The sequence below is a fragment of the Drosophila suzukii genome, chromosome 2R, assembly GCF_043229965.1.
Source record: "Drosophila suzukii chromosome 2R, CBGP_Dsuzu_IsoJpt1.0, whole genome shotgun sequence".
Lineage (NCBI taxonomy): Eukaryota > Metazoa > Arthropoda > Insecta > Diptera > Drosophilidae > Drosophila > Drosophila suzukii.
The window spans coordinates 22,928,318-22,945,916 of NC_092081.1; the positions used below are offsets into that span (position 1 = coordinate 22,928,318).

The window sequence follows — 17,599 nt, forward strand, 5'->3', positions numbered from 1 at the left end:
GCTGTCTCAGTGGTTGTAACAAATTCGTTGCAAGATTGATTTTATTGCCCCTAAAAAGGGAAAAAACACAGACGAATTTGCTGGCCAGCAAAGCAAAAAAAGGAAAAACAGGGAAAAAGGGGAAGTACATGACGCGCGTTTCCGTTTCCGCTGCAGTCGCTTAAGCAACGCTTTTCTTTTGATTTCCCCTTTTTTCCTGTTTAGTGCTCATTTTTTCGGGTTGAAGGACAGCCTTCCCTACAAGCCACAAAACGTTTTCAAAGTTGAGTGGCCTGCATTAATATTCGATTGGCTCTAGCTGGGCCAAACTTTTCATTCTTGTTTTGAATGCTCTCTAAATGAAATGTTCCTTTTTTATTGCAGATGGTGCCCACACAGCAGCTCTCGAAACTTTCGAACCTCACCTATCTGAACCTGGGTGGAAATCGCTTTTCCCAGCTGCCCGCCGTCGCCTTCCTCAACTTGTTTCATTTGCGCGAATTGCATTTGAGTCGACTGGACTATTTGCAGCGCATCGATTCGAGGTAAGTTCTCGCCAAAAACTTTCCCCCAACAATTCAATTCGGTGATCCCAAGTACGAGTGAAAGTGGGTCAGATGAAAACGAAACTATTTTGTTTTAGGACGAGCTAACAATAAACAAGACACCAGCGTTAGATGCTGTCAAGCTGTCGGAAAGTTTGGGATCCTTTAGGAGTTTGCAGCTAAGAACAAAGAAAGCCATTTACAACATATTGTCTTCCGCCTCCAGTCAACTAACCTCTTTGTAATTTAAACTCCAAAAATAGGAAAGGATTTAAGTTTATTGTATTAGCTTATTATAGCAATTATTTGGCAATTAAAAAAATCATTCTTTAGTTTTTTAAAACATTCGCAATCCATTTTTGGTGGTCTTGAATGTTAGTGAGCACAATGACATTGCCCTGAGTATGACTTATTAGGGCAGCAATAAGATATTTTTCGGTGCCCTTAAAGATTTGTTTTGTGCCTATTACAGAACCAGGTGTTTCATAGGGTGCATACATTAATTGATCAGGTTTCTCGATACAGAACTGATCTCGTTCTACAGGTAATTTAGTTTTCGCGGAGCAATCATCGATTACCTTCAGATCCACACTTTGAACGCCCAACACATTAGCATCGTTCCCATATAGGTAGGCGTTCCACGTCCTCGGAGGACTCAAATTTAGGCCCATGCAGATCGGTGTTTCGAGATCTTGAAGTAAAATATTTGATTTTGAAGGTATTACGACAAAGTTCTCGGAAACACTTTTTTACCTGACTTTGGCAGTTTCCTTCTTAGCTTAATCACAGCTATATTATTCTTTATAGATGGATAAGCTGTGAATTCGGGGTGCAGGTAAAACCAATCCACTTCATACATATACGAGTATTTGGATTCTACTTTCCTGCGTGCAACAAAAGTAGAGAGATGTAGTAAAATTAGTTTTAGAGCACTAACCCCTGTAAAAGTTACTTACATTCCATTGAATTTTTCTGGAAAAGCACTTGCAACAGTCAGGACGAATTCTTGTAAATGTAAGAAAATATTACTCAGTAATCTGCTCATATTAATTTTATATATTCTACTTACGATTTGTGATTAGGGCTCCAGCGAAATTGTGCTCAAACAGTGACATCTCCCATAGGCGGACGAGGACGTTACCACCCCAATCACTTTTGCAGTTCTCAGTCAGAAGCCTCTGTTCGGGTTCCAGCACGGTATTGGCTATCCATAGTTTGAACCTATTCACATCTGTATAGACGCCCCAGTCGCTCTTGTCCGGATCTCCGTGGCTTACTACACCATACTGAACGAACCTAGCTCTACCCCTGTACGGGGTGCTCGCTGCCAGGGGGCCTCCTGAATCGCCTCTTGAGGTGTCCTTCGAGTTATCCCCCGCGCAAATATTGGACATCGGGCATTCCAATCGGTTGAGAGTGACGGTTTTCAGCACTCTACTAAACGTTTCGTTCTCCGTTATTCCCCATCCGTAGGCCGAAAAGGTGTTGATTGGATCTGATGTTACCTCCTCATCCAAGATAATGCAAATCGGATAAATGTTGTCTGAAGTCAGATAAATAGAATCGGAGATGTGTAATGGGAGATAAGGGATTTCACTTTCAAAAGTTTTAAGTCACCCGGAAAATGAGAAGCTATTTGCTAAATACTGCTTTGTTTTTATTGTAAGCACTAACAAAATTGCATGATCTCATCACATTTAGTAATACCTTCATATTTTGAATACTTTTTGAGCACTGCAAGGCATTTGAACTTGAACTTTCATAAGCTTACCATTAAAAATCACATCACGGTCCAGTTTCAGCAGAGCTATATCATCATCAACGACAGGTGGTTGAAACCCGGGATGACTGATAATTTCAACATTGCGATACTGGACGTGTGGGCAATTCGGTTTCGAGCACGATCGGTCAATCATTCCCAAGTATACGGTTCTAATGCAGTTTGAACATTAATCTAGACGTAATCCTAACAACTTCAGAGTGGTACTTACACATTTTTATAATCAGTAAAACAGTGTGCAGCCGATAAAATGTAACCTTAGAAAAGAATAATTTAATACACATTTATAAGTTTAATTATCCTTTCCTCACGGTTGTGTATAAGGGTTCCACCACACAGAAAGTCAGTACCATAGTAAATGGCTGCCATAAATGGAGCAGTATCTACGAATCTACCTCCTCTTATTCTATATACCAACTGCCGTGGGCCACCACATGCATCATCCAGAAGCTGAGAAAACCCATCCTGAAAGAGAAGCACTGCGATAAGAAATAACGAGACGTAGCCGTACATCGTTTCCCATCAACTAGTAATCACTGACTAAGTTGCTATTAGGGACCCGAAAGAATCCGAGGAGAGCACGAAAGCTTTTACCTCTCCGTTCTACTCTCATGTGCAAGATCTTCAAAGCTTCTCTTGCAAAGAAAACTGATCTACTTAAGACTGATTAGAGAAAAGTTAAAAATTGAATACGCATCCGACTCATTTATTCAGTAAAATTTTCATCAAAATGCTTATTGAGTATAATCATTATAATAAGCAGTAATCAACCTTTCAACTCATCCGTAATCCATTTTTGGTGGTCTTGAATGTTTGTGAGCACAATGACATTACCCTGAGTATGGCTTATTAAGGCAGCAATAAGATATTTTTCGCTGCCTCTAAAGGTTTGTTTGGTGCCTATTACAGAACCAGGTGTTTCATAAGGTGCATACATTAGTTGATCAGGTTTCTCAACGCAGAACTGATCCCGTTCTACGGGCAGCTTAATTTTGGTGGAGCAATTATCGATTCCCTTCAGATCCACACTTTTAGTGCCCAAAAAACTAGCGTCGAGACTATAGAGGTAGGCGTTCCAGGTCTTTGGAGGACTCAAATTCAGACCCATGCAGATCGGTGCTTCGAGATCTTTAACTGAAGAAGTTTGTTATTTTAATGAAGAGCTCATTCTTATATTTTTATTTTATACCTGAGATTGGCAGTTTCCTATCCAGCTTTATCACAGCTATATTATTCTGTATTGGCGAAGATGTGAAGCTGGGATGTATGTGAAACCATTCTATATCATAGGTGTTAAGATATTTAGATTCCACTGTTCTGCACAACACAATTACAGAAAAATACATTAACATTTATTAGGGAAATGAAAATACATTGTGAAAGCTGGAACTTACATTTTAGTGATATTTGAGGGGAAAGCACTGGCAACAGTCAGGACAAACTCTTGTAAATTTAAGGAGATATAAATCAGAGATCTAAGTGATATTGGGTTACTAGTTCTACTTACGTGTTGTGATTAGGGCGCCAGCAAAATTGTGCTCAAACAGTGACATCTCCCATAGGCGGACGAGAACATTACCACCCCAATCACTTTTGCATTTCTCAGTCAAAAGCCTCTTTTCGGTTTCCAGCACCGTATTGGCTATCCATAATCTGTACGTATTGACATCTGTATAGACGCCATTGCCGTCGCAATGAGTGTAACCGTAGCTTAGTACCCCGTACTGGACGTACAAGTCTCTTCCCCGATATGTGGTATTCGATCCTAACGGAGCTCCAGAGTCCCCACCACAGGTATCGCCCAAGTCGCTGCCAGCACAAATTTTGTTGGGGCTTACATAGCATTGGTCTGGGGGCAATCGGTAAAGATAGACTGTTTTCAGTACTTGGCTTGAAACATTATGTTCCGTTGCACCCCAGCCGAAGGCCGAAAATTTGTACACCTCATCTGAAGTTACGTCCTCATCCAAAATGATGCAAACCGGCCGGATATTTTCTGCAAACGCAAAATGAATTTCATTTATGAGTTGTTTCTTACACAATTATCTTACCATTGTAAGTTACTTCACGGTCCAGTCTCAACAGAGCCACATCATCAAAGAGGATATTGTTCTTATAACCGGGGTGCATTATAATCTTGGCAGTGTAACGCTGCACATGTGGGCACTTCACTGGCGAACATGATCGGTCATGTTCTCCCAAGCGGAGGGTCCTATGACAGTTGGAAAAACAATCTATACTTCGTCTAGAGAACGTCAAAATTGTACTTACACTTCTTTCAGTCCATATACACAGTGAGCAGCTGTAAGAACGTGTCCTGAAAAAAACAATTAGTTAATATAAATCCCCAATTTGAATTCTGCTTTCCTTACTTTTGTGTATGAGCGATCCGCCGCAAAAAAGTTCGGTACCATTGTATAGACTAGCCATAAACGGAGCGGTATTTATTGGGGCAATCCTCCCTCCTACTATTCTAAAAGTTATCATTTTCGGACCACCGCAATTATCGTCGAGAAGCTGCGAGTGCCCATCTTGAAAGAGCACCAAAGCGATAAGGACTAACGAAGCGAAGCCGCACATCGTTTCCCTTCCACTGATAATCACTGACTAAGTTGATAGAGCCCTGTTCTCTTCCTAAAAACTGAATTGACGAGAACACACGAAAGCTTTTACCAATCACTTAGATCATTTATAATAAGGTGTACCATCCCATTCAGCACAAGAACATACATATTTTAAATGAGAGAGAGAGAGAGATCTTAAAAACTAAGCACTTGATAAGACTCATCTCTGTGAACCTCAAAAGCGAAAACTTAAGAAAAACTGATTATCTGCCTTATTTTTTTCAGAACGATTATAGAACTCATCATAAAGACTACAAAAAAGACCTTAAGCGGATTTATTTAATATTTATATAAGTTATTCGTTCCTACATACCAATCCAATATTATTTCAAGGCTGAATCCGAGATAATTCCATGTTTTCTTAGAGGAGTTTCAAAAAATTACTAATTTTATGTTTGATTGTGTGTGATTGTATTCAAGTTTAGATGATATGCTTATAAGCAATACATTTTTTGTATTGTTAGTGACTACATAAAGTCTGACTACAGTTGCAGTCCCCATTTTAAACGTCTAAGTCCGAGTTTTGAATCAATTTTGGTGAATTAATTTCCTCGTGTACTCAGCTGCGGAACTAAGCGGCAGACAAATCATTATTGCTCAATGCAATCAATCATGCCTAATACGCTTTTGGTAATGGGATGCCACCACATACAAGCCCTCTCAACGAAAGGGGCGGCCCGATGAGGGGGCGTGGCAGGGGAAATGCCTGGGCTCAACTCGAGCATATGTTAATTCAATAATTCCGGGCAATTTTCATATCAAATCAATGAGCGAGTCTCGTCGACGACTCGTCTTCCTTTGAGTTGAGGCCACGTCAATCAACCACCGCCAGTGGAAGAGGTAGCTCTGTGCTCCTATGTGGCAGATATATATCCAGCCACATGCCACGCCCCCTGGGCGACATGCCGCCTTACAATGACATTAACATGACTTACATGACAAGCGATGAGAGGGGGCTTCGGGGGCTGGGGTTCCCCCCGGAGGAAAGGGAAAGCAGACAGCATCGTATGCCATTTAAATGAGTTTAATTTGGAATTTTCGTTTGATTTTCTTGGCCCAAGTTTGGCTGAGGCTTATCCACCGCCCACCGCCCGGCACCACCCCCAGTTGCCGCTTTCCATTTCCGCCCACTTTCCATCCACCACCCCGTTTGTTGGCCTTTGTAATTGCTTTTGCTTTTGTTCGGCTTTTGTTTGGCCCCTGTCTCAGTCTTGTGCAAACTTTTCCCTCCACATTGTTTGCAGACTGTTGAAATTGTTGCTCAATCTGCACAAACACATTTACATATGGCCCTGCCTATACATACTACATGGTGTGTCTGTCTGCGTTGACTGATTTGCAAACTCGATTCCTCTTTGCCTCGACTGACTGACTGACGGAACAAAAGATGACTGCAATCCGCTGGATACCGCTTTCTTATGCTAATTCTCTACTATTTTAGTGTGCCTGCCGAAATGGAATAATTTGCGGGGGATATTTAGAAACTATCAAAAAAGGATACACTACAAAATTACTCAAGAACTTATATTGTTTTGGAATTTCTGGATTGGTAACGTTTTAAAACTAAAGTTATATAAGGCTTAAAAAGTATGCTAGGTTTACAATTTATGATTTTCCCTTAAAGATTTATTTAAAAACGATAAAAAGTGTATATTTTAATCCTATAAAAAGAGGCTACATAATATTTACTACTAACCAAAGGTAACTAAAGTCTTCAAAGGTATTCCATGTTATCCTTTTATTTTTCCACGCTGATAATGATATGCATGTGTATTTTTTTAGTTGATAGAGAGGAGTATGTGAATGCAAATTATTAAAGGGGTTGCCAGACAAATTGTTACCTTACCCCCACCAATTTACCCTCAAGGAAAAGCCAAAACATTCTAAATTTAAGAGAGATAGACAGAGGAACCCCCAAAGACAGAGATAGAGAGACAGACATACATGTAAATATTTATGCAAATGCGTTAATGGAAATCTGAAATGTGGACAGGTTGGCGAAGGAAAGGGAAAATGGGAAAGGAAAAGGACTCCCAGCGATGGCGACACGTTGATAGTCGTGTTTTGTGGGGCGACAGGATACATTTTCCAAAAAGACCGTGTGTGCTTTCCCTTTCCCCGTTCCCAAAAACCCTCGAATCGCTGCTCATTATGGAATCCTTACACCTAAACAATCAGCGCGAGTCCTTGCAAAATTCATTAGGCAGCAGCACGTTGTCCACCCACTTTCACCGCCCTTTACCCCTTTCACTCCCTTTCGCAAAACAAACAACCCTCAGAAACAGGAGTTTCAGGATTTCAAAGGGAATGCGAAAGTGAACACGACTTAATAGCAGAAAGTCATTCGGGAAAAAGGACGGTAGGTGTTGCCCGGTTTATTGGGTTGTGGATTTCAAAATTGAAACTAATTGTTTTAAAATTTACGCGGAGGGGGTTCGGGGGGTCATGTGTGACATTTGTTTTGTGGCTGCTTTGGGGTTGCTGCCCCCCATTTTTGGGGCCTTGTCTGCGCTCGGAATTCTGATGAGGATGGATGCCGCAGTTGAATGCGACAATTGGGAATTAAATTTGAGTGTAATGGACTGTGCTCTCTGCAATGGGCTAGAAATAAAGTCTTTGAAGGGATAAAGGATTAAGGACATGGGTCACGACCCTTCAGTTCCAAAAAAAAAGTTTCACTTGTGAATCACCTTGTGAATCCCGTGGGACATGTCCTCTTGCACAAGTGAAGAACAAGTGACGCTCCATATAGAAAATTGTATGGGATGTCCGCATTTTCACAAGTGAAAATTCAAATGAAAATTTTTCGAAGTCCTACGGGATTTCACTTGTTCCTTATACTTATTTTTCGTATGGCCTGTCACGTGCCGGTGACTCGTCCCAAGTGAATCACTTGGGAAAATCAGAATTTTTCCTTGAGTTTTCACTTGTGAAATCACTTGCAAGGGACACGTCCCAAGTGAAACACTTGGGAAAATCAGAATTTTTCCTTGAGTTTTCACTTGTGAAATCACTTGCAAGGGACCCGTCCCAAGTGAATCACTTGTGAAAATCAGAATTTTTCCTTGAGTTTTCAATTAAAAAAATATAGAATTTAATTCATTTTATTTTAATTCATTTTAATTATATGGTACTATTTAGATTTTCAAAAATTGTACAATTATTGTTTCTGTTTTTTTGCTTCGTAAGCTTATTTTTAACGTTAGACATCGCCGTTCTTAAACCTTTGTCCGGGTCCTCTGAATCCTTGGCCAACGCTCCTGAAAAAACATATGTTTAAAAAATGCGTTTTATTTGTTTAATTGTATATTTACCTTTTATAGCTTGTTGCAGAATTTTTATTGGCACAAAACATTTCGTCATCCACTTTCGGCTAACGGAACCCATTGAATACCTTCAAAATTTACGTACTTTAAACTAAGATCAATGCACAACATCTTAAACTTAATGTAGCACTTACCTGTGTTTATTATATTAACTAAACGATTAAAGTAACTCTGCTGCGCACCATTAAAATGGATGCTTCCCTTTCAATCACTCAAACAGAATGCACCAAGTCTTCTCACCCCTTTACTAGATTTCTTTTGTTTTCTCTTCGCTGTTGGCGCGTGCCACTGCACCTATACCCTTTCTAAAGTGAAATATATCCGACTATATAGTTTTTACTTCTTGAGTAAAAAATACAATACGATTTTTTTTTAAATGTTAATACTTAAATGTTTTAAATACTTAAATCAATTTTAACGGACTAAATTTCTATAACTTAACTATAAAATTATATTGTAATAAGAATGTATAATAAGTAAATACAATATAACATTATAAGTAAATTCAATTTTCTAAATTTTACTATAATCAAATAGTTTACTTTTATAAAACAATATTAGTTGTTTTTTTCTATACACAATAATGCTCCTTAAATATTAGGGCATTCACATGTCGCTTCTCCACGAAAATTTTTCCGCCGAAATATTAGTCGCTAGCCGAACATAACGGAGAGACGCAAAAAAAAATAACGGACCAGCCGAAATTTGTCTCTGCGAGCGCGGAGTGCAGCAGATTATAAGACAAGAAAGAGAGGGAAATATCCGAATATCTGCCTCTCTTTGTTGCACGATCGTTTTCGTGGGCAGTCTTCTACGCTGCGCCGACTGCTCTGCTGACGTCAACAGCGGCACAGCGTTTTAGGCACAAAAAAAGCTTTTTGCCTTGAGCCATGTCACCGCGTCCCTACTGCAGAACTGAAGGGGATTTAGGGAAACTTCTTCTCATTATGCCAAATACACAAACGGTAATACACTAGAAATAATATTAAGAGGTGTTTGTTCGTTGACCTGCATAAATATACATAATTTATTTCCCCAAGCAGCTTCAATCATCTTCTTCATTAGCTACTTTTCTGCATCTCATAATGTTTTCCGTCTAATTTCTGGGTAATTGCCACTCGTCTTGTTTTTCATTTAAGCGGAATCACTTAAAAAACACTGCTAATTAAGTTGGTTACTCTGGAGCTGGAGCTCCCACCCACCTTTCAGCCATCATCGTTCTCACCTGTAGCGAGTGCTGGCTCATTATGCAGAAGTTTATGTTTATTTGAATTCAAATTCTCGCCGTTTTGGCCTGGCCAATTCGAGTGCACCAGTGGGTTAAGGGGGTGGAACATGCATATGCATAAACAGACTGGCTTAGACGTCCTTCTCTGGATGGTAAATACGCATAATAGCTACTCGGGTCTTGGGCTGCCGCCTTGAAATACTTCGCAGCTCATAATTTATGGAGAAATATGGCTGGGGTCGCAACATGTTTATGTTTTCCTGTTTCCGTAATTTCATCCTGCCTTCATTTCTTCGTCTTTTCTCCGGCTTTCTGTTGTTTGCACTTTTTTGTTAGCACACTCAGTGTCCCTGGGAAAATATGCATTGCATTCTTTTGCTCACAAAAGTCCCAACTTTTTGACTCGTCCCTCTGTTTGTATTTACCCGTCTCTTGTTTATAGAGATTCTCCCTCTGTTGTTGGCTCATTAGGCTGACATATTTCTTATCAACGTTCCGTTTAATCAGGGCAGTGCAAAATGCAAAAAAGGGAACTCCTGCAAATGGCAGTCATTGACTTGGCGGTTGATAATCGCATTGAGAGCTCCATTTAATGGCCACTCGTTGACCTCTTGTCTTTCAATGGGAAACATGGCAAATGTCGCCGGCAATAAAAACCAACCGGGGAAATACCCCAGTGTGTGGGCCATAAATGTCCTCGTTTGATGTACGAGCTTAATTAGCTCTCCACACATTTTTCTATGTGACATAATTAGATAACATATTCATAAGGCGGAAAAAACACTGACAAATTGCCATCATTAGCAGGCAGAGAAGCTTTAAGGCTCAGTGGTTTTTTACGGGATTACGTGCATTGAAATCATTGGTAATTTAATAATACATGAATGAATAATATTTATAGCGATTGAGTAGTGTTCTGAAAAAGTTAAACAAATATTTATACTGCTAGTGAAAAATATTGCTTTGTTCTAAATGTACTTCCTATAAGGAAGGTACCTAAATAAAACTTAAATATTTTCCCTGAACTTGTTGACCAAGAAATATTGTTTGCAAATAAACTACAATTATGTTAAATTAAAGGGGCGAAAGGAGAACCTGTTTAATAATTTTCTATGCATCACTTCCTTGTTACAACGCCCACTTGAGTATCGCATGGGTGGAAAAGAAAGAACCTTATGGGGCGTATACGTAATTTAAAAACGTTTAAAATGTCATTAACAAATTGCGCGGCCATACCGTTTGATAATGTGTCTCCAAGCATGAGTTGATTATCGGTTCGGGATAGGGATAGCAAGGTATTTCAATAGGTAAGGCCCACTGTCGGCGAGCTCAATGAACTCAGGAGTTGGGATCCTCCGAGCTTATCGAGTGCCTATCCTTTCACATTTTGATGTAGTTAAAACGTCAATCAAGTGAATAGAGAGAACAGGGGATTTGCGGGGTCGGGCGACCGAGGGATTGACTGCCATTCAAAACTATATCAAAAAGGGAATGACTGACTGACAAACTGTTTGACAGACTGCCTGATTGACTGGCCAGGCACACAGACACACGGACACACATCCCGGCAACGAGCTGACGATGTGACTGAACTCTGATTCCCTGTAAAGTCCTGGGAGTCGTGACTGAACCCAGCGAACATGGACAGCAAACATTTCAATCGGATTTCGAGCAATTCCAATTCAGATTCGCACAGACACACGCACACACACGAGCAATTTGCATAAAAGGGAAAAAGAAGGATCGGAACAAGGCAAACATTTATGCCTCACACACACACAAACACACTCACACATGGCAGCCATTTCCGTTTCCGCACGTTTGACGTTGGCAAACGCAGACAAAATAGTCGAGAAAAAAGGAAGCCCAAAGTTCGGGGAGGTGGAAGCCCCCGTCGAAAACATGGAACATGCAAAATGAAGTTTGAATCGCGGGAAACAGACCCGAAACCAAAGCCAAACAGGGAAAAGGTGGATCCTTCCCGCACCCTTTCCCGCCATTTTGTTTGTCCTGTCACTTGGTTTTTTAGGCAGTTGCATTTTCGGGGATAGGTAACAACAACAGGTCGATGAGGTAAAATCATCAACCTGTGGAGTTCCGGGCCCCCAAAGAGTGCCTTAGATGTCACGTTCGCCTTCTCCGGGATATTTGCATAATATTTGCACAAATAATTGAATTTATTTTTTGCTCGTGCGGCTTGTGCGCTACCCGCTAAATTGTTTTGGGTAAATTTCGGCTTATGTCGTATGCAGACAGAGTTTGTTTTGGTAATGCAAAGACCCATTTTTTCCACGCTGATCGCCTGCAATTGAGGTTTTTCCAAAGTTTTTTCATACCGTAGTTAAATGTTAAACTTGCCATGAAATTGAATGTGCAAGAGGTGGAAAGATAGTTGTGGAGTTCAGGTAAATAGGGTTGCGAATTGGTGGGAATTGAATGGGCCTGATAAGTGTGTCTGGCTGGGTCTGTAGATTTTGAAGATTTAGCAGGGGTAAAAGGGTGTGTTAGAGATTATTCTGGGAAGTTGACAAAGTGTCTGAGTATCTTATGAACTTATAAAACAAGCAACCAAAAACATCTTCAATTACTCAAATATTTTCTATGGCCATATTGCTATTTTAATAAGTTATAAATACCTAATGAATAAAGAGAATACAGTTCAACAATATTTTATTTTGTTGATTATATTTATATACAACCTAGTGTCATGTAGCCTTAAGTAGAAACTTAGAAACATCTTAAATATCCGAGTTCTGGGATTTTTTTCAATACGAAATATATATTAAATTAAGCCATATTTATTATCAATAGAGAAATGGTTTGTTGAGATTCCCGCTGAGAAGGACCAGCCCCAAGTCCCCCAGGACATCAGTCAACCTAATGAATTCCACCCTTTAGAGCTGACAAACAGTTTTCGTTCTCATTGCCATTGCCATTCGAATTCATCACCCGTTGCAGTCGAATGAGTTCGCAGCAAACTTATGGCCTCGAAGGATTTTACAAAATGTGGCCACTTGTCAAATCAATGTGGCTCCTTGGGAGCTCGGGAAAGGCAACTGCAACTGCAACTGCAAACTGCAGCTTGTGCAATAAATGCGTTCATTTGACATGGACTGCAAGACGCAAGCTGTAAGCTGCAAGTATTGAAATGAAATGTGGCCTTCTGCGGGACGCTTAAAAGCGACAAATTCGCTTTGTGTCAGCGGAGTAAGTCAAGTCGGCGAATGTTGCTCATACGCCACGTTGCACTTATTTCGTTTCATTCAGCTGCAGTCACATCTGAGGCTGTCTGCCAGGATCTGGAGGTCTTAGGTACCGGGTAATGCACTGCTCCACTCAGCACACACACATCCTCGGGTCCCAGACTCCCTGCATCCCTGCATCCTGGCAGCCCTGCATCCTTCGTCCTTTCCTCCGAGTCGGCGACTTAGCGCGTTGACTTAACTTGGCAGGGATTTACGACAACGCTCCACGGAGCTCGAATAACATGGAGCCTTGTCAGCCTCGTCCTTCGTCCTTCGTGCTTCGTACTCCCCCCCATCCATCCACCTCCTCTTTTATTAAGTTGAAATAGACGCAGGCTAAATAAATCCATGTCGCTTAAGTCGAAGCTCCGGAGCTGTCATGTGAGTGCGACTGTGTGTGTGTCGCCGGAAAATGCCGGGAAAACTGCTGAGCGTATGTATGTTATTCATGTATTTCATTGCCTGGCATTTAAGTTGAACGCTGATGCATCGTGCAGTGTGCATAATTAAAACGAACAGTGCACTGCAGCCGGGAAAAACAGTAAAAAAGGCTGGACGAATGGCGCAGAAAGATAGTCTGTCGGGCTAATTAAAGCCGTCACTGGGGAAGGTTTCCTCCGCATTCCTTAATTAGGAAAAATAAATAAAATACTAAAATAAATTTTGAATTTTTATAACACACGTGTTATGTATATATTCTAAAAAGAGTTAAGTCCATCAGGGAACCATAGAGTTACATAGCGTCTTGGACACAGCTTTCATTTTTTAAAGACCAATTTTCTTGAGTGCATGTCCAAAGTACGTTTTAAGATCTAACATGAAGTCGAAGAACACGTAAAATGGTATTGGGAAACTATATTTTCCATAGCAGCAATTTAACTCAATTACAAAAGTTGACATGAGATTGAGAAATAAGCGCAAGTAGCGAGCCACCTTTTTTTTGATTAGCATGCGGACGAGAAAGCCGTAACCTTTTAGTAAATTTGGGTTGCGAAACAAGTTGATGAGCAGACTGGTATAATCTTTAGGAATCATATTAGTAAGTGGATTGGGTAGTAAGCTTAAATCAGTTTAATCAAAGTCTCAGGGTAACTGATATTGATAAAACTTTGTATATACTACTCTAAACTGTTTCCCATTAATTGAAACACTCCCTCTTTTCCGTCTTTCTAGAGCCTTTGTGGACAACACCCACCTGCAGACGCTGCACCTGAACAACAATCCCCAGCTGGGCGACATACCGATGCGCCTGTTCCAGGGCAACCCCAACATCCTGGAGGTGTACATGCAGAGCAACAGCCTGCAGACCCTGTACTCCGCCCAGTTCCCAGTGGACCAGCTGCAGAAGCTCTATCTGGGGGACAATCCGCTGCAGTGCAACTGCTCGCTGCTGTGGCTCTGGCGATTGGTGACCGGGAACTTCGAGGGAGTGGACCCGGGAATGGAGCACGCAGCCGGCGGAGCAGTGGCCGCCCTGGCCAAGGAGGCGGATGACGAGGAGGAGCAGGCGGATGAGGCAACCGCCGTGGCCTCCACCGACGACGGAGTAGCGGCTCTGGCTGCCTACATTGCTGAGCAGCACATAGTGAATGCCCTCCACACCACCGAGCCCAGTGCCTACGAGCTGGCCACCTCCTCCTCCAACCGGAACTCGGGCATCCTGCGGATGGACCGCCAGCAGATCGGCTGCGACATCTGGCGGGACAAGGTCAGGACGAGGCGGCAACTGCTCGCCATGAGCGAGGGCGAGATCACCTGCCCCGCCCACATTGTGACCGTGGTCTGCGCGGTGATCACCTGCCTCCTGGTGACCATGATCGGGGTCAGTGTGCTCTACTACCTGAGGTTCGTGAAGCGTCGGAGGAAGCTGCTCCACGAAAGGGGTCCTTTGAGGACCAGCAAGAGCATCATCAACGTGCACGACCGCATCCTGCAGGGTCACAATGCCAGCCTGGGAATGGGCATGAGCATGACCCTGGGCGGCGGCAACCACGTCAATGGATTGGGAATGACCCTCAACTACCCCCATCACGCCCAGACCCTGCAGGCCCACCACCACTACCACCAGGCCATGCCCTTGCAGGGGTCCCATGGTAACAACCATGACTACCAGCAGACGACTCTGCCACAACTGGACAAACTGGAACTGGAGCGCTACCTGGCGGCCCAGACCATAGCCAATGAGTACCGGGCCTTGAAACCCTGGGAACTTCCCGTCAAGGAGGCGGATGACGAGCCGGAGCATCTGTACGAGCGGTTCGATCACTACGAGTATCCGGACACCCACACCATGAGCAAGCTGAAGCAGGCAGCGGCCTTGAACCACTCCACCACCACCTCCTCCGGCGGCCCCTCCCCCGTGCCACCCTCCTCGGGAAAGCCACACGTGGTCTACGTATGACGTGGGCGTGGCAAGGGCGAAAGGGTGTCCCACAAGGGTACGGATATCGAGATGGTCGGACTGAACCACCATGGTTACCCCAACCACAATAACAATAACAACTACAGGGGCTGTGTACAGAGCGCCAAGGCCAGTGGTCAGTTCTGAGCGGGCTAAATCGAGGGGGTTTACTCAAGCAAAAACAGGGAAAGTGAGAGGTTAGGCTAAGACGAGATTAAGGGAGGATAGAGCCACTAAAAATTGGACCTTTGGGGGTGAATTTCGATGAGTTGGTATTTGAAATCTTATTTAAAAGAAAAACAATACGATCTAAAAATCTATACAGTCTGTCAGTTAAGAGCTTTCAGTCAGATAAAGATAAATGACAACCGTTAACATGACATTGAGAAATCGGTCCTAACTAACAGTTTATTTTAATGCTCTGAAATCGCAATCCTTGACTGGTGTCAGATTTTGTGAATAAAACCTAGATTGGATTAGGATTAAAATTAACTAGGACTTTATGAACAACATTTAAGGCCAATCAAGTATCACTGAAAACAGGATGTTAAAAGAATTATTTTGTGTAGAAAGCAAACTGCTCACTCATCGAAATTCTCTGCTAAAACACCATCATAGTGATTTAGGTTGGATTACTTTTTTTCGATTAAAATACAACAAAGTTTAACAAGCGTCAAATGAAACAAGGGATATGTCTACGTGTATAGCAAGCATACAAATATTCTTAATGACCTACGGATAACAGATAACAGATATATTAGATATGTACACTAACCGCTAGACTAAGGACGAATACGATTTCAAAGAAACCTTTTTGCTGGCCCCCGACTAAGCTAAGCTGCATTAAAAATCTCAAATCACTATCTTTCTCTCCCACTCATAGTTAAAATGGCATTTAGCATTCGAATACTCTAGATAGCATTTAGTGAGTAAGCTTACAAGTGAATTTAAATATATATATGAGTATATATTAGGTTTAACTACGGAGAGGAGAGCAAGCTAAAGGAGTTTATGGGTTTTCCTGATTTGGTTCTCGAAATTACCGAATATGTCTTCAGCACTTGGGTTATATTTGGAAAAGACACAGACTTTGGCAGACAAATAACCTAATGGGGACCAAATAGTCCAGTCCAGCCTAGAACTAACTGAATGAATCCAGCTGCCAAAGAGGTCCTTTTCCCATCCGTTGGCCCGCTGAACCGTATTCCCAACCATATTTCCTAACTTTAGCAAAAACATCTCGAATGACAATATACAAAAATTAAGAGGAAAACTAAAAAATTAAATTATATGAAACACCTATACTAACTTATATGTATCTTAGTGAGCCCGAACTCAAAGTTGACGAAACGATAAATATAATTTGTAAATATATATATCCCCCTATGATGGAGCACTTTGCGAAGTGCTTCTGCGTTTATGTGTAAATAATTTATGGAATGCATTTAAAAACATTAGTCAAGTGCATAGATTATTGATTTAAGAATAAATGATTTCCAAAAGCAATAACTCAGAATCAAAGCTCGTTTGTTGTTATTTTTCGGTTGAGTCTGATTTGCGAATAATAATTTAATTAAATGCGACAACAGCATGGCAAATAGCGAATGGCAAAACTAGCCGGTATTTGCATAAAATAGCCACACAGAGCACACAAAAAGCGAGTGTAAAAATATTTCGAAAATAAAAGTATACTAAATAAGCAAAATCAAAAGGCAGACAAGCAATGCAGTGCACACGAAATGCATTTAGGAAAGCTGAAAAAACAGAAAATAAACTCTGAACATAAATATAAAAACCGGTTTGTGTATAAAAGGAGCAAAAACAAGAGCAAGGGAAAGGCAAATAGAAGCCAGGCAACCGTAAGTTTAAATCTAATAATATGATATACGCAAAATATTTAATTAAATGATAGACACACCCACAGCAACAACAAAAAATGTTATTTCTTATACGAAGACTGAAGAAAATGATGATGGAAAATAAAAGAAACATGAAATTAAAAACGCTTTTTCACTCTAATCAACTGCAAATGAAGGCAACAAAGTGCCAACAGAACCAGCAAATTTGTGTGCAGCCCGTAATAAATTAAGGATTTACCTAGATGAACTCGCTCTTTGTTTCCTTTGCTTTTTTCCCCATCAACTGGTAAAATACGACAAATCTGCTGGGCAGCAAACGAAGCAAAGCTGAAATCCATGTAAAACAAATAAAATACTTGTACATCCTGGCAAAGGGAGTGGCCCCAGTGGAGAAATGGCATAAATCTAGTGCCGAAACAAGTGCTCGACAAACACACCGCCCACATAAGTAAGTAACCCAAAACGCCTACAGCAGGCAGAGGCAAAAAAATAGCAAATATGTGGCTCAGTAAACCAAAGTAAGTAAAATATTTACTGCCCAGTCAATTGTGCTGGATTGTTGGCCTCCACTAAAGCTGTTAAATTCAGTTGAGGGATACAATTTGAATTTTC

General features: G+C 41.4%; 3 protein-coding genes and 1 long non-coding RNA gene across 6 annotated transcripts in view; 1 reads left to right on the plus strand and 3 right to left on the minus strand.

Annotated features, from left to right (window-relative positions):
* Fili (Fish-lips) overlaps nt 1-16,649 on the plus strand; it is a 93,620-nt gene extending 76,971 nt beyond the window's left edge. Inside the window, exons 4-5 of the mRNA XM_017074057.4 lie at nt 364-524; nt 13,901-16,649. Coding sequence (XP_016929546.2) covers nt 364-524; nt 13,901-15,128 — 1,389 coding nt within the window. The 3' untranslated portion in view covers nt 15,129-16,649. The remainder of the gene's footprint in view (nt 1-363; nt 525-13,900) is intronic.
* LOC118876929 (uncharacterized) lies at nt 785-2,854 on the minus strand. Of its 2 annotated transcripts, XM_036813256.3 has the most exons (7): nt 2,616-2,853; nt 2,516-2,561; nt 2,296-2,456; nt 1,594-2,067; nt 1,481-1,529; nt 1,278-1,408; nt 785-1,215 (listed from the first exon to the last, which is right to left on the minus strand). In XM_036813256.3, the coding sequence occupies exons 1-7, from the start codon at nt 2,815-2,817 to the stop codon at nt 854-856; spliced, it is 1,425 nt and encodes a 474-aa protein (XP_036669151.2). In that variant the 5' UTR covers nt 2,818-2,853; the 3' UTR covers nt 785-853. The 2 variants fall into 2 exon arrangements, with proteins under 2 accessions (XP_036669151.2, XP_065719821.2); XM_065863749.2 differs by lacking the exon at nt 2,296-2,456 and having other exon boundaries at nt 2,616-2,854.
* Nucleotides 2,990-4,921, minus strand: LOC108009588 (uncharacterized). The gene is made up of 7 exons (XM_017074060.4): nt 4,677-4,921; nt 4,576-4,621; nt 4,356-4,516; nt 3,812-4,300; nt 3,699-3,747; nt 3,494-3,621; nt 2,990-3,438 (listed from the first exon to the last, which is right to left on the minus strand). The coding sequence occupies exons 1-7, from the start codon at nt 4,882-4,884 to the stop codon at nt 3,071-3,073; spliced, it is 1,449 nt and encodes a 482-aa protein (XP_016929549.2). The 5' UTR covers nt 4,885-4,921; the 3' UTR covers nt 2,990-3,070.
* LOC139352481 (uncharacterized) lies at nt 8,017-9,173 on the minus strand. Of its 2 annotated transcripts, XR_011603690.1 has the most exons (4): nt 8,797-9,173; nt 8,389-8,559; nt 8,243-8,322; nt 8,017-8,188 (listed from the first exon to the last, which is right to left on the minus strand). It is a non-coding gene; the product is annotated as an uncharacterized lncRNA (long non-coding RNA). The 2 variants fall into 2 exon arrangements; XR_011603689.1 differs by having other exon boundaries at nt 8,389-9,173.
* Nucleotides 16,650-17,599: the final 950 nt, after the last annotated feature.

Coding starts and splice junctions, on each gene's coding strand:
- LOC118876929 (XM_036813256.3), bottom strand. CDS start 2,817: ATGTACGGCTACGTCTCGTTATTTCTTATCGCAGTGCTTCTCTTTCAG. Junction 1,530..1,593: donor TGGAGCCCTAATCACAAATC/GTAAGTAGAATA, acceptor TACATTTACAAG/AATTCGTCCTGACTGTTGCA. Junction 1,409..1,480: donor CCAGAAAAATTCAATGGAAT/GTAAGTAACTTT, acceptor TGTTGCACGCAG/GAAAGTAGAATCCAAATACT.
- LOC108009588 (XM_017074060.4), bottom strand. CDS start 4,884: ATGTGCGGCTTCGCTTCGTTAGTCCTTATCGCTTTGGTGCTCTTTCAA. Junction 4,301..4,355: donor CCGTGAAGTAACTTACAATG/GTAAGATAATTG, acceptor TTGCGTTTGCAG/AAAATATCCGGCCGGTTTGC. Junction 3,439..3,493: donor TAGGAAACTGCCAATCTCAG/GTATAAAATAAA, acceptor AAACTTCTTCAG/TTAAAGATCTCGAAGCACCG.